Below are 16594 nucleotides of genomic sequence, written 5' to 3' on the forward strand. Positions count from 1 at the left end.
TAAAACTTTAGTACGGAAAATGTAGTTAAAAATGATATATAAAATATTAACAAGATAATTAACAAGAATCGATGCAATTATCTTCACGCAAATAATCTAGCATTTTTCATTACAATTTATGAATATTAAAGTAGTCCACTACTCAAGTCAAATTTTGCAAATTTTATTTCTGCGCGTCTTTTTCGCACACAAAATAGTATATCCAATTTGCATAACGGAATTCGGGGGTCACAAAAATTGAAATAGAAAAGGAAGTAGATAGTTTACGATAGTAAACTTGAAGTGCGCGCATATGGGATCGAGTGGCAAACGCATTTGCGAAATGTGATTCCGCCATCGGGCGCCATCGCATTCGCTAAGATGAAATGACAATTTTACGCTCTCCTGCTCTTCGGCATCTGGTATTACGATTATGAGAAGGGAGAAAGGAGCTATAATTTTCCATCTGTCACTGGATGAAAAATTCTGTACGCGTGCTTGCGAGAAAAACGAGTCCTTCGCGAAAGAAGATGCCGCGAGAGAGAAAGAAGGGGAAAGAAGGAGACCCGTATCCTCGGGAATCGCGGGATCCTGAGGACGTCGCGATCCGGGCTGGGTCAAGGATAGGGTAGGATGTGACGTCACGAGCTCCACCAAGAGGATCGATATCCTGCTGGCTGCCGAGTGGCGTCACTACCGCGATACGCGTTCGCAGTTTACTCTTGCGTTAATTTCGTGTACATTATCTGAAGACAAACCCTCCCCCCATATTTAGGAGTTTCTTCGTTAAGTTTCATTATCCTTCCGTCGAAATTTATGTACCAAATTTTGGTCTCCTGCATCCTACATCCTATGTAGAATTATACATGAAGAAATTTATTTTTATGTCATCTTTTTTGAGCTCCCCAAAAATCTTGAATTACTTTCATATAAAATACATGAAGAATAAAAAAAGAATCTAAAAAAAGAGGATCTTATTCAGAGACGAACGGTACAGGGACTTGGAGGACCTACAGTTGCAAAGAAGCATACAAATTGCTCTTCCGCGAATTTTCGCAAGAAATTAAAAACCTTAAAATATCAAATTTTGTATTATAATTTACTTGAATCTTTTCTTACGATCCTAAAAATAATTAAGAAAAAATTTATCTAAGATAAAGTAGTACTTGAATATATTTATTATGTTTTTATGTTTTAATAATAATAAATTGTAATATTCCGAAAGAAAGTTTGTTTCCCAAACATTTCTAAGCTTAATTATCAAGATATTCAATGTTGAAAATTTATTACGATAAAAAGTATCAAAATTTGTGTAAATTTGATCGTTTTATTCTTTAATAATGTATGTCACGTTCTTCGCGTTCCGACAGATGCTGAAGTCCTGCAGAACCCTGAGTATGACGGTGCGCGGGCCCGCGCTGGACCCGCGCTGCCGGGGCGGTCACCCCGCGTGGTCGTCGTCGGGGCGTCCGCAATCCTGCAGCTGGATGGACCGCCAAGGTCGTCCAGCATCCCCGCCGCCCCAACACCCGCCCCGCGACTCCCGTTACGGGCCTAGGACACGGAAGGTCGAGTTGTGCATCGAACCTGGCCAGTCCTTAGGCCTGATGATCCGCGGCGGCCTCGAATACGGCCTCGGAATCTACGTGACCGGCGTCGACAAGGACAGCGTCGCCGATCGCGCCGGCCTCCTCGTGAGAATCACACTTTTTTAAAGTTTTTCTACATTTTTCATGACTCCCAAGAGAGATCTTGAGACGAATTTATGACACTATCGCAATTTATATAGAGAAGAATATATTCTGTTGCTTCTTCAAACAATTTTTAATAATTTTCTGAAAACTATTAAACGCATATTCATCAGAATAATAGTACAATTTACCATTTTCATATATATAAATGATTAATTTCTACTATTTTACGATAACTATTGACTTCATCATGGAATTATTCCGCTTATTTGAGTTTCAATTATCCCATTAAATTCCGACTATAAAATGGAACGTATTGTAACGATCGCAGGTGGGCGATCAAATCATCGAAGTGAACGGACAAAGCTTCGAGGAGGCGACGCACGACGAGGCCGTCCAGATCCTGAAGACCAACAAAAGGATGAGTCTGCTGATACGCGACGTTGGCAAAGTGCCCCATTCATGTACCACCAGTCAACCCATAGTTATCCCGACTACTCGGTATTCCGAACACGATCCCTTGCTCCTGGAGAGCCCCGGGAACCATCGTCCACCCAGCCCCGCGTAAGTCGGCAATATATATTTTGTTATTTAATCTCTGCGCTTTATGAAAAATAAATTTCAATGTCTGTCACAATTTACATTTTATAACATAATAATATTGTTTCAAATTATTTGTCGTATTTAACATTCATATTATGCAAATACTAATTCTTGAAAGAAAAAAGAATTAAAAAACACAAATAAACCTTATTTCAAAAATGTAAAATTCAAATTCGTAATTCATCATTTCCAAATTCTTGCATTATTCTATTTCTCATATAACTATGCTAATTTTGCATAGTAATCACAGTGAAATTTATCGCAATAATACGAGCATAATATCCGTTGATAGATCGGTTAATTAAGTTGCGAATATATCTTGCTTAATTAAAATCAACGTATCATCGCACGCTCGACAAAGATCGTACAAATTTCAATACCCGCACACGATATTTAATCACTATTCATATAAAGCGGATTAATTCAAACAGTAATTTTGAATATAAATAAAATCCACATGTTAAATTTCGTATTCGAGGTGTATTAACTCTCATTCTTCCGCTTCGTGTATTCATCGAATTTTGCATAAAGTAATTTAATAAGAAACCTAAAATTGATTTTTTACAAATAAAGGAGCAGCACGAACGAGTGGAGACATCGGGGTGGCGTTCATACCGTTTCAGCGGCCACCGCCGCTATGGTGGAGGAAAAGGCAAGAGTTGTGCTCGCTAGGAGCGAGCGAGCCGCGCTCTCGCAACTCCTGGCGGATTACAGGACGAGGCGGCTTACGATAGAGGATCTGGTGGTCAGCCTGGCAGATCTGCTCAATACTCACGAGAAGCTGACGCTACTGACAGAGCTCAGGGAACTCGTCGACAACAAGGACAGAGCGGCCTTCGACGACCTCGTCTACCGACCCCGAATAGCGATGACTAGGGTGAGTCTTTAAATAACGTAATTCTAATCATTTTATTCTGAAAATTCTCTTGATATTGTTCAGAAGAATGTAAACATTTTCAGAAAAAAATATTTGAATTTTTAAGATCTTTTTAAGTTAGAAGTCTAGAATGTGTTGAATTTCTTCAGTTGATTAAATCAAAAACCCAAAATATTTTTCGAATATTGTTATAAAATTCTGACATTATTATTAATATCAAAATGCGGATAATGTTCACAATAAAAAATCATTAGCGTTCATTAAAATATGTGTCTAAGATTTTATTCTCTTCAAAGTATTATGAAAAATTTGTAGCAAAATTCTAACACTTTTAATGTCAAAGTACAAAAAATATTCAGAAAGAAGAAAAATACTATAATTCGTTAAAGAAAAATATGTACTAGAATTTAAAATTTTTAAAAGCATTATTAGACTTTTTGCGAAATTCTATAACATTATTAACATACTTAAATTACTGGAAAAACAATGTTGTGATAAAATGTATTTAAATTTATGAAAATTTATACGGAACATATGCGCAAGGTTTATCCATTATTAATGTTTAAAACTCTAATTATTATTCTGCGGTTAATGAATTCGAACCCCGAAATAATTGTCGATAGATAAACCAGAAATGCAATACCTATTATCTGACTGTTATCACTGCAATGATAAAATAAATTGCAAAGTTCAAAAATCATAAAAATCATAAAAGATAAAGTAAAAATACATTTCTAACAAGTTTCTATGAAAAAATATTTTCAAGTAAAATATATGAGTTCGTTATCTACGTGCATATTTTTTTAGTACAATTATGTGCGGAAGTATAATATCAAAAAGAAAAAGTATATAACTACCAACTTACAGAATTATATAATATCTGAGCTTTAAAGCACCAAAAGCAAGTGCTTTGACTAATTCAGAGTAAAAATCTCTTCAGCGGAAACTAACGATCGCCAGCAATCCAAACTTTCAAAATTGCACGAGATAGTTACTTAAAAGAAAGGTTTTCTTCTTGTCTTAACTCGACGTTTACGATTATTATGTCATTTCACGGAGCGTGAATCGCGCGATAAAAGCGGAAAGCATTCTCCGCGGAGTCCAGCGAGAGCGACTTCAAGTCGGTTCTTTCCGTTTCTTTCAGAGAAAAGGAGACCGCGCTCACTCAGACTTGATAGTGACTCCCTCGCTGCACGATCTTCCGGTAAGTTTAACTCAACCCTACGACACTCTATTCATATCCTACGAGCTTACAGACACACATACATATCTATGTAGACATAAATCTTGCGGATCACATGCGCGTTTGCGCGCATTGTTATTCGACCGACGTACACACACATACACACGCGTGCACACATATTTTTACTACTATTATCTCTACGATATGATGATGTATGGAACCGACTTTCTCTCTCTTTTTTTCTTCTCACTCACACTGTTCTGTGGATCTCTCTGTTTGCCTTAATTGTCGAGATACTCGGGAATCGCTCCGCGTGCCCGCCCGATTGTCGACGGACTACTTCGTGCGAAAAGAACGAGGGAAAATATTTCCCAAAAGCTCCTCGTCACGCGTTCCTAATTGCGCCGCGTTAAATTCTCGTTTTCTCGAGAACGAGCGAACGAAGGAAAGTCGAACTCCCATGAGAAATGTTTAACGATGACAAATAATTCATAATAAAAAAGCACCGTAAACCACAACAGTCAGTAGAATAAAAATCCAAAATAATTGTCGCGACAAAGAGTAGAATCTTTAATTAACGTATCTAATCAGTGTGCTCATTATTTCAACTGAGATAACAAGTTGCTCGCAAGCTGCATATTTAAAAAAAATAATTTTGACGTAAAATAAAGTTATTCTAATTTTAGAATAATATATATATAAAAAAAATCTGATTTGTTTCAAAATTATTTTTTCACATCTGGAGCTTGTGAATAATTTAATTCCTAATTGATTAACAAATAAATCTATAATTCTTGTAATAATATAAATTTATGAACGTAACAGAGATTCCAAAAGATAAATTTATATTCTCATAAATTGCAATTGTACACTGCACGCAACAGAGACTTCCAAAATTGAATTTTGTCAAGAAGATGAAAAAAATACTCAACATGAACCAAAATATGAACTTCAAAGATGATTGATGCGTGGAAACCAACTCAGAAACGCGTTATTGCTCGTTATCGACAATCGTCACAGATGCGCGACCGACAGTCGGAGAGGGATGGAGAATCGCGCGATTGAGATATATCGATTGGAGAGGTGCGAGGGAACGGAGAACGCCACGCAGGAAGACGCTCTCGCAAGGAGAAGGAAGATCCCTCGGCAGGGATGGGAAGATCCCTAATCCTTCCAACGGCCGTTCGCAAAAAAAAAAAAAAAAAAAAAAAGAATCCCGTCAATCTCGTCGCTCTCGATCGAGAGCGCGCGCATTGATCGTCGTTATGATCAATCGCTTGTCCCCCCCCCCCCCGTTCGATCGTGCTGCTCTGTCGTTATCTTCTCCTCGGCAAAGCATGACTCGTCTTTTAGGAAAATGACTTGCGATCCCTTCGTCTCTTTCTCTTTCTATCTCTATTTCTCTCTCTCTCTCTTTCTATTTCTTTCTCTCTGAGAATAACAGCTGCTCGACGATGAACAAAGCTCGCTCTCGTTCAGGGAAATATCAAACTCGTTAAACAAATAGTGCGATACGAGAATCTATTCCGTCGTACTTTTATCATCGTATTTTTAATGTCGCACTTTACGAGCAAAATAATCGCCATCTGTCGGATTTGAAAGCTAGGCTTTGGCTAAACTTTTTCTACTGAATAAAAAATATACGTGTGCTAATTTCAAGAGATATTAAAATCAATTTATCTATTTAATTCAATAGGTATTAAATAAAGCAGTATGAAAGAAGAGATGCGGAGGAAATCACATGCTGCTCAAGCGTTCATATGCCTTTCTTTTTTTTTTTTTTTTTTTTTCTTTGGTTTTTAAAAGCGAACGCTTTATTTATTTGCATATTTTAGCGCTTAGACAATTCCCGAATTTGCAGCTATAGAATTAGTTGTAGCGAATCGATTAGTAATTCATTATGCATTGATTACGCTAACTTGTTCGATCGAACGAATTTTGCTCGTCCGACCGCAGCTTTTTTTCTCGCAGCTCTTTCCATTTCTTTCTCTCTTTCTTCAGAAGTGCGCTATGGGCATAACTCTTCTTCTACTTGTTTACACCTCTTCTCTGGGCTCTTGTTCACTGTTAGCGCTATTATTATTGTTTATACTATACGTATAAGCTTGCTTACATTGCGCTACCTTGCTCCCTGCGATTAGTCAGTGCTTGTCGGCAATTCGAAGATCGATTCCTCCGACATTGACCTCGATTATCTTATATTTCTATTATCGTCACAATTAAGAGAACAAAATAATTAATTGAAATATTTTACGGTCACAATCGGAGAAATCGATAGCGAATGATTGAGGGCGAAGCATCAGGTGTCATTTTATTGCATAATTATAAATTAGTGATTTATATTATAACATGATACAAAAAATTAATTGTAACATAATTATAATATAAATTCCATAAACAAAATGTATGATTTGTACATTTACACTTTGCAATGTGAATTATGATTATGTTACAAGCGATTCTACTATACTATATTTACACGAACGCAATCGAGACGCGACTCCTTGCTGCAATCGAAACGCAGATTTACAATTAAGATCTCACGTCACGAGACGACGCGCTCTTTGCACACGCATTCTCTCTCCCTTCTCATTGTTAGTCTCGATACGATCTGTTGAATGCCTGCTGCTAACAGACAAGTAGAAAGCTGCTGTGCTCGCCAGACACCAACTTCCTCTCTCCCTCTTTCTCTCGCTCGCGAAAAACCGCATTTCAAAGGAATCGAGATGTTCGTTTTATTTTACGAATTCGCGAGATATCGACTTAAACAATCACGCGTTGAAAGAAAGAAAATATTGCACGCCGATGCAAACGAGATTGTCGCGAGTCGTCGCTTGCGACTGACAGATCGAATCGACGACGCTCGGTTCACGACGCTGCGGGTCGATCGACTGTGCATTCGCTTCTGGCGTCTCGCCAGTCTGATCTTGAAGAGACGACGCGGAGGATCCCGATGGAGCGTCGTAAATCAAGCGTCAGCTGCACACGGAGACAAATGTTGCCGGCGCGGAACGACACGCGACACACCGATCGATGATGGATAGTTGTTCAATTGCTAATTTCGCCGGTAATTTCGGGCTAGAACGGATTTCCGGATGGATTCGACTAATCGACGCCCAAAGTTTAATGAGCCGTGCGAATTTCCAATGTGTCTTTTTCGAGAACATGAAGAGAAAGAAATAGAAAGAAACAGATATACATATTTTTCGCGTCTAAATATGCATTGAGTGCTGTTAATAAATGATTCTTATTACGCGTTTGCAATGTAATTCAATTATTCAATTATTAATTCAATTTTAATTCAATCGGCTTAGTGAGCTTTATTTTATTTTCACTGCAATTATTAATGCATAACTGCAAAAAAATTATAAAAAATAGCTACGTATGGGAATAAAAATCCATCGACACACGTTGATAAAAATCAGTTCTTCGCGTGAGTGCAATATTGCCTTAATTATCTTGCCAAGGAATGCCGATAAAATCATCGATCGGTCGATCGCTCCTCGTTCGAGGAATAAAAGAAAAGAAGGAGGGAAATTCTCCTTTTTTTTTGTACGCGGAAAGAGGGCGCACGGCATGACACGGACTGATCTGATTTCCCGCAGAGGGGTGTGCCCGGTGGTTGTTGCCGTCCGGGACGACTGGTGGACGTCGAGGGAGATCCTCTGGGAGTGACGGGCCCTCTTCTACCGCGGGATAACCAGGAGTATAGGTCGCCGAGCGAGGACAGCGGTCTCGGGGCCGACATGCCCAGGACCAGGTCCTGATCACTTTAATCCACGATCTTTAATCGCATCCGGAGAACCGCAAACTCCCATTGCGAACGGCATAATAATCGAAGAATTACTATTCTCAATTTGATCAAAACACTTGAAAATTTTAATTTAAAGTAAAAATTTTTTTTCCAAATTTAGGTCAAAATCGAAGTAACTGCGAATGAGATGCCGATTCAAAATAGCGACGGCGGTTCTTGCGGTCTTAACTTCTATCATGCTTGATATAGCGATCCTTTGCTTGAGTTTGTCGTGTAAATACGCGAGGAGCTGATTAGTGAAGGATATACTGACTCACTGACGATCACTTTCATCCGAGTAATGAGTTTACAAAGTGCGGCTGTTTATATAGAGTGTCCGTCAACAGATTCATCAAATCCTTCAAATCAAATTTATCGGAAGATAAAACAAAAAATTTTTAATTAACTATGACTACAAAATCAAAATGGCTTAAAGGAATAAATAAAATTTTAAGTTTGATTTTCAAATAAATATTTAACGCAAGATATAAAAAAGGAACAAACGGGCTCGAATTTTCGTTAATAGGAAATTAATTCCAAATTTATCGCCTTATTATTGCTATCAGTGCGACACCCTATATATGCTATTGAGCGACAATTTACTTTCGAGGCGCGGGAAGGTCACGCGGCGTGTCTGTCGGCCAAAACGACCGACAAACAGCTGTTCATACCTCGTTCCGCTTCGCGAGCGGCGATGATCGGCGAAGTTGCTGAAGCTCGCGAGGAGTTCGATCGCGAGGAGATCGCAGGTTGGCTGAGAGGCGACCCGCGAGCGGACAGGGATTAACGTTAATGGCGTTTCTCTGTAGGATACACGCGCGGTACATCGATATTTCATTTCCTGCAAGTCGTCTCCCCCCTCCCCCCCCCTTATCCCGTTCCCCGCCCCGCTCTTCGACATCATAGAGAACTAGTAGCTGAGAGAACCCAGGTATGTAAACGGACAGCTGGTTACATACACAGGGCACTTCAGCATTGGTTCAATGCACTTCACCTTCGGCCGCTGCGCAATCCGGCCGTCTCGAGAACGCTAATGGCTGTGTTACCTTCGCTGCTCCGACAAAGTCAGCGGCTCATCCTACTGCATCCACATTGATTTGCCGGTTTTAGTGGGGAAATTTAATTTCGCAATACACGAAAAAGTAACTTTTCCTAACTTAAATATTTGCATCGCTGTTAACAATCTTGTTAGAACTATCGAAACTACTGAAACTACTGAAACTCTTTTACTCATTTTATACGTGTTTTACGGAATGTAAATGTATTGAATTAAAAGTTAATCCTTTTCCTGATTTTTAATTAAAAACTGACCCTTTTTGAGGACTAAAAATAAAATTCTTGTTAAAAAAATATTTAAATTTGAGACAAATTTTATTTCTATTAAATTCAGTTAGTAATTTTATCACCGTACGTTCTAAAACTTGAAATAACAATAACAGTGTTACAGTATTTTAACTTCCAACTGGGAAGTATTATCTCGCTCGAAGAGCTTAATAAAGTTAATTCGCAAAACCACATTTTGCGTTCATGCAAAAAGATTTATAATTGTAAATATCAAAAGTAAATGTATAAGCCTGCAACTAATCGTGCGACGTAACAAATCGATAAACTAAATATTCATGAACGCAAGAAATTCTACAGTTGACATTTCAAAAGAGTCGATTCGCGTCGCGATGGCGAAAGTGGAATGCGCGTTTTGTGAATCTGCGGGACGAGCGCGAGGGGCGAATATCGCGCCGACGAAGGTGGTGTTTTCCACGTGGCGACGTGTGGGAGGAAAATCGATAATCGAGGTGTGGATTTAGTCGGCGCGGCGGGAGCGTACGACGGGAAAGACAGTTTTCACTGTTCTCGTTTTCCTCTCGAGCGTGCGACACGCTCGGACACGTCGTCTCGGCGATCGACGCACGCTCATGCTTTCGATTTCGCGGCTAGGAAGCGGCGGCTGGCTGTTGCGCCTGCACGTGGAAACTTTTGTTCGATTATTATTACCGCGAAATGGAATTCTAATAATACTCATTGCGTGAAGAAGATACTTCGTGTCTAGATACTGCCAATTGTTGCATTTAAATAAATTTATTCTACATCGAACGTTTCAATGATTAATAACTTCGCATTAATCAACGGTTATTATTGACATGAAATAGAATTCAATTTGTTCAAAAATTAATATTTAATTACTACTTAATATATTATTCATTACAGATTATTCATTGACAGATGTTGTTTGCTGTGCAATTTGTTTATTATCGCAAAGGTGTAAAACAAATTATTCGGGAAAATTATTTGCCTTTCTACTACAATTTTCCGCCACGTCTCGCGTGAATTCGCGCCAACTTTCTACACGAATACCGCATCGCCGCGTACGTAGATACGCAGACCGCATTGAATCATACGAAAGTCAATTTTGCGGGGCCGATAGTGAGCATGCGAACATCGACAGGATATCGTTTCAGACAGGAGCGGAGGATGGAATTCGTGCGAGCAGCTTTGATAGCTTTCACGTTAGTTCGCTCGCCAATAATAAACGGACAGAGAGAGAATGTTCCAGTTTTGATCCTCAGCCTTGTTCGCCGGTGATTTCAATATGTGCCTCTGTTCGTATCCCCCGATCTAATCTTTCTACCTCGAATTCTCTGTGCCTTTTGTCGTGAGCGACCGAACTTTCTTTCCGTCACAAAAAGCGTATCTTTCTCTCTCGATTCAGAGAAGAAACTTTGCATTTCGCCGCGTTACATCAGCAGAGAGACACATTCTCTCTTATCTCTGTTTCGTGTGAAATTGGAAATTCTACATTTACAAAAAGATAATAACATTATGATAAGCAATTATATCAAAGTTTTCATTGAAATTTTCAATTCAATATAAAACGTGAATAATTTTAATTTTAATTTTTAAGTAAATAAAAAATTTATATTCACAATATTATAATCAAATCACCTTAAAATAATAATTGGAGAAATAATGATTCTACTGCAAAATTATATATATTTCTTACATGTTTTTTGCTTGAAATATTTGATTTGTACTTAATTTCTCTGATACTGCAATTACAATATTTGTGCACATTTTGAAGTTAGTAAACGAACTTTGTGATAGGAAATTGTGTTGATAAAACATAAAAAACACGAGAAGCGGGCGCGTGTTTCCTTTTCCGTAAATAGGTGAGCTGTTTATCGCAGTGACAAGCACTGCTAAAAAGTCAGACAGGTAGAGCGAGATTTCCCCGCTTCTGACGTCGCGAAACGTGTACAGAGTGTCTCAAGTAAAAGTCGATAAATAAGAAACAAATATTATAGAAACAATATTATAAAAAAGGAAATAATTAGGAAAAAATTGTTCTACATTTTTTAAATGTCAATTACTTTATTAACCAAAGTCTTAATTTTTAAATTAAAGCAAGATTCACTTTTAAATAAATAAAGCACAAGCTAAATCTCGTTTAAGTTGTCAAAATATTTCAATTTTAATTGTTCTAATAAGTAAACATTTAATTATTTTTATTGAATTGCTTTGTTCAAAGATTTTATTTGCAAACATATCGAACGATGCTTTATCAACGTTGACTTCATAATTTTGTAGACACCCTGTAGAATCAGTTTCCGCAGCGCTGTCTTAACGAGCTGAAGGGCAACGAGAGAGCCCTTGAAATTTTCACACCGCCGCGCTTTCTTACACACTAGGTCGTATCCCGGGTAACAGAATGAAACAAATGAGCTTCGGCAGTCACCAGTACAGTAATCGCATCGGTAACGAAAAGTTCGTCGCGGCACGAGCGAGCTCTCGCCAAGTTGCGCGGTTTATCACCGAGTTTTGCGATCTCATCGGCGTTTCCTTGTTAATTCGCGTCCGATTCTAAAAATAACGATCTATTTTATTACCCAGCAAATTTTCGTCTAATTGCAAGAATTCAAAAATTAGATTAAGACTCCTAATTAAATTTCGCGCTCGAGTCGCGATTTCAACCAACAGCCGCAATTCGGCCAATTTACTTCCTGCTCTTAGTAATATAATTAATTCAACATTTATAAAATACTAATTACTACTTTAATGAATATTATTTATGGTTAAGAAATTTTAATTTTATTATTAACACTTATTTTATAAAATATTGAATAATTCTGTAACGCGGAGAAACGCAACATCACGTTTTTAAATAGCATCTAACAAAAAGATTGATATCGTAAAACTGATAATAGGCAGTGTGTAAATAAGTGGGAGTAATTGGGATAAAGTGAGTAAGCGAGAATTCTATCGGTGCCACCTGCGATCTCTGAAATAACGTTCGCAGTGAGACGTCTGGTGATTTAGAAGCAAATTATATTAATCACAGTTGTAGAAAACTGCTTGGTCGCTGCGCCTCGTAACCTTCATGTGCTCCATACTGCTTTCCAACTTTTCCGGGTGAGAATCCGTATCCGTACAGCCTCTCACCGCAAACGAGCAGCTTGAGCCATCTCGAAAGTGAATAGACGCTCGTCATCAGCAAGTCATCTCGGTTGATCTTAGTCATTCATCAAAAGCTCTCTCGCTTCTCAAGCCGTCTCTGTTCGCGCAGCTCTATTTCTGAGATTCTGGGAATATTTGTGCAAATCTCTGAACGTACGTCTCATTATATCTGTGATAATTGTACAGAACAATCAAGGTCACTGTTTGATTAAAATAAGATATGTTCCATAATAAGCTTTAAACACGATCTTAAAAAGAGTAAATCCGAATCTGAATTATAACAGTTTTTCTTAATTTTATATTTAAGATCTCTGAATCTTTTTTTAATTTCCAAAAATGAATCTTAATTTTAGTTTTAGTTTTAAATCTCGCTGCCTTGTCAAAGAGAAACTACAATTAGAATATTATGTGGATGAAAAAATTCGAAATAAACTTAGAGAAGTAGGATCGCTAAAACTAGAATTGCAATTTTTTCTTCTCGACAAAAATTTATAGCATTTACCGCAAATATTTTTGTCAAAAAAAGTAGAAAAAATTTTCATTACAAGTTTTCTCGTGACTTTATTTTTAATCGTAAAACTTGATTCTTCGATAAAATACCTTTTTACCGTTCTTTTGAGAAATATGCAGCATATTTTATCTTAATCGAGAAATAACATTGTTCTTGTACCAAGCTATAGATATTCAAGCATATCTCGGTGACAATATTAAGATTGATCACCCCGATAATTATGTTCAGTATTCCGAATATGGAACCCTAAAATTGTTAGATAATTCGAATTATACCCGGTGGTCCGAAAATGGAACTGCGCGATCCACGGAGAGTTGCGCTTATCGAATCTTAGAAATATCACCTGTCAAAATACCTATTTGCTTTCGTTAGAATACATAATAGGGTACGAGACGAAGGGTAGATTGACTCGTGATGGAATCTTTCGGATCAGCAAGTTCGCCTCTCTGATACCTCCTCGAATCGAGGACGAAGTGCCTTTCGAAATTAGTTGTCGACGTCAATTTCGACAATACTTGAAATATTCAAGCTGGCCGCAAAATCTCGCAACTTTGCCGCTTCCGTTTCGATCACCTTCCTTTTGTTTCCGATCGGGGCGATCGATCCTCTGTTCCGAGGAATCGTCCCGACGACGATCCCGAAAATCGAGCTGATCAGACGAGGCGCGCGCGATTGGCATGAGCGGTCGCGGCGCGGCGCGGCGCGGGGCGGGGGCGCTTCTGAAATGGAAATTTTGCCAATTGCAGAGTGGGCTGCAGAAGGGCGCAGCAGCACCAAGTGACGACCTCCGACCTCGCTCTCTCCAATGATGACGAGTGCGACAATCAGGTACTGCGGGCGTATCCTTTGCGAACCGTCACCGCCAGCTGCGGTGATCCTTCGCGATAATTAAATTGAAGCAAAATGCAATCAAACAACATTTTTTAATTGAATTTTAAAGCAATGAAAAAATAGAAATAAATTTAGATGTGTGGGAAGAATTTCTCTTTGAAATTTAAGTAATATTACATGACTTTTTCTAGAAAATGTAGCATAAATATTCAAAAATTATACTTAATTTTAATTTTTAAATTGCCGCAGTGTAACAAATGGACCACCGTGTGGCAAAAAGATTCGAAGGGATACGCTTAGAAAGCCGCTGGCGATAATTGCGATTTTTTTTAATCCCGGACGAACGATTGTGTTGCGATATTTTCGTAAAAAAAATACTCATTACAAGCTGCCTCGCGATCGATCGGGATGAGACACGGCTGTGTCCTTTTTTTCCAGGACTACGACGACGAGATTGAGAATGGACGAGGTCGCAGACATAGTTCTCCAGGCGGTTCGCGGGGCAACCCTAGAGATTACGGCCACCACCTGCACCCGGACAATTTGGTGAGTCGACCGGCACAAATCCGATCATCGTCACTTCGAGACACTTCCCTGTATTCTCTCCGAAAGCCAGCCGAAAAGTTCCGATCGCGCGTGCGATAATAAATCTGAATTGACTTTCATTGAAATCTGAAAGTTTATGCATAATTCGGTATTATAAATTTATGTTAAAAAAAAAGTTATAAATTGCAAAATCTCTGACCAATTAAAATGTACAATAATATCAGCTATAATTATAATTACAAATTGCTGAATATTTTAATTAAAATATTTGATTGCCGCTTGCCTCGAGACGATCTGAACTTTTCCAGTGGCTGAGGATTTTTATTTCAAGATAGATTCACACCGTAACAGCTTTATCTTAGAGTAACAAGAGAGCCGGAAAGATGAACTAGCCCTTCCTTTAAAACGTATAGCGTCGTTCTAGGTTTCTTCCCTATAGCATTAGATAAGCGATCACACGATCATTTCTCAGGGAGAGACGCATGTTGTGCGCATGATGCGCGCGAAAATGATGCAAGAATGATTATGCAGAATTAGTGTTTACAGAGCAGCCGAGTATCGCGTGTTGTAGGCAACAGGTAAATCTTAGACGCTCGTTTATCTCATGCAAATTGCATCTTGAGTAACGTCTAGAAATCTGTATAAATTTTAAAAACAGATGAGTCTACAAAATTTGCATAATTTTTTACGAAGTGTTCAAATCAGTAGACGAGTATCAATTTTTTCCAAATATTATCAATAAGATACATTATTTTAACCTTTTTATTATATAAATATGACTAACAAATTATTAAGTAACTCCTAAGAATACAATCTTACTTTTTTCACTATATTCGATCTATAAATAGATATTTTGTTTCATCTGTGTTGTGTTTTTTTGCTTTAATTGATTAATTGATTTTATAATTTATTAAATTTCTCTAATCCCGTGAACGAGTAGTTAAAACGGAAATCCGCCAACACACGTGTACAATCGGATTTTCGCCGAACGGCCTCATTTAAATTCACACGCGACGCGCTCGCGTAACACAGCGTTAATTTCAACGTTTAATTTATACACGCCGACTCGAGTACAATTATTTACACGTAATATGCAGAGAGTGTATCGTAATATTTCAGGAATGAAATCTCTTAACACATTTACAGTTAATCTTCTCTTACTAAGAATAAAACACCTATAATTTTCGTACTACAAACAATTGAAAATAATGTTCTTTATTTTAAATTTTGCAAATTTCGCAAATTAAGTTTTAAAAATACAAGTAGAAAACAAGACTTTATTTCTAACTTGACTTTGAATAAATTTTATTCTCGAAAAATTTTAGTATTAAAACTTAGGAATTTTTGTTTTATAATTTTTACTAAAAAATCGACACCAAATTAATTCATTAGAAAACTATTGCTGCAGAATCTTCAGTGCGTTACGATACACTCTGTACACGCGTTACGTTCACAGCTGCGCAATTGCACCTTTCGTTATCCTTGCGAAATCCAGAAGCGGAACTGCAAACTCAAGCTGCAGCAAGCGCAACATTTTCTAAATCGTTTTTTCGTTCCACATTGACTCTCGCGTAAGCTTTTATGTTTGTAAAACTGATCAGATAATAATATGTAATTGCGAACGCAAATTCGCGACACGATCGTTAAAGTCAGCAGGTTGTCGTCATAATCCATGTCGTTCGTTCGCTCGATATCACCATCGAGATGTCGTAATCAAAGTAGACGCGAGGTTGCGTAAGAAAATTTAAATCGTAAATATAGAAAGTATACTTAACAGAATTTAATTTGTGCAAATGTTCTATTACGCAATAAATTACGGCAATCGCAGATTTATTGAGGTTTTATGTTATAATCACAAACCAATAATAGCTAATATAATGATAATAAAAAATATTCAAAATTATTTATCTCACCGCTATTTTTTTTATAGAATATCTATTTCAATTAATGCAATTTATGCGTATTTTTATTTAAACAATTTATCTACATTTCATGGAGAGCGCAAAAATCAATATACGTACTTCGTATTTGTAACTTGCTTTATGTTGAATACATTTGTTTTTCGTTCTATTTATATTTATTCAAAGCATATTTGTTTAAATTTTCACTATCTATGTGTTCTGCTTTTATT

At 37.7% G+C, this 16594-nt stretch overlaps 1 protein-coding gene across 7 annotated transcripts in view; it reads left to right on the plus strand.

The window, feature by feature from the left end:
• The window catches only part of LOC105676826 (whirlin), a 75945-nt gene that overhangs the window by 31029 nt on the left and 28322 nt on the right, over positions 1–16594 (plus strand). For 5 of the 7 annotated variants that reach the window (XM_067360530.1, XM_067360532.1, XM_067360533.1 and 2 more), the window contains 7 exons: positions 1350–1673; positions 2002–2234; positions 2847–3150; positions 4295–4354; positions 7939–8093; positions 13833–13914; positions 14356–14463. In XM_067360530.1, coding sequence (XP_067216631.1) covers positions 1350–1673; positions 2002–2234; positions 2847–3150; positions 4295–4354; positions 7939–8093; positions 13833–13914; positions 14356–14463 — 1266 coding nt within the window. The remainder of the gene's footprint in view (positions 1–1349; positions 1674–2001; positions 2235–2846; positions 3151–4294; positions 4355–7938; positions 8094–13832; positions 13915–14355; positions 14464–16594) is intronic. The other 2 variants (XM_067360535.1, XM_067360536.1) reach the window with 1 other exon arrangement.

Source organism: Linepithema humile, chromosome 8, assembly GCF_040581485.1.
Source record: "Linepithema humile isolate Giens D197 chromosome 8, Lhum_UNIL_v1.0, whole genome shotgun sequence".
Classification (NCBI taxonomy): domain Eukaryota; kingdom Metazoa; phylum Arthropoda; class Insecta; order Hymenoptera; family Formicidae; genus Linepithema; species Linepithema humile.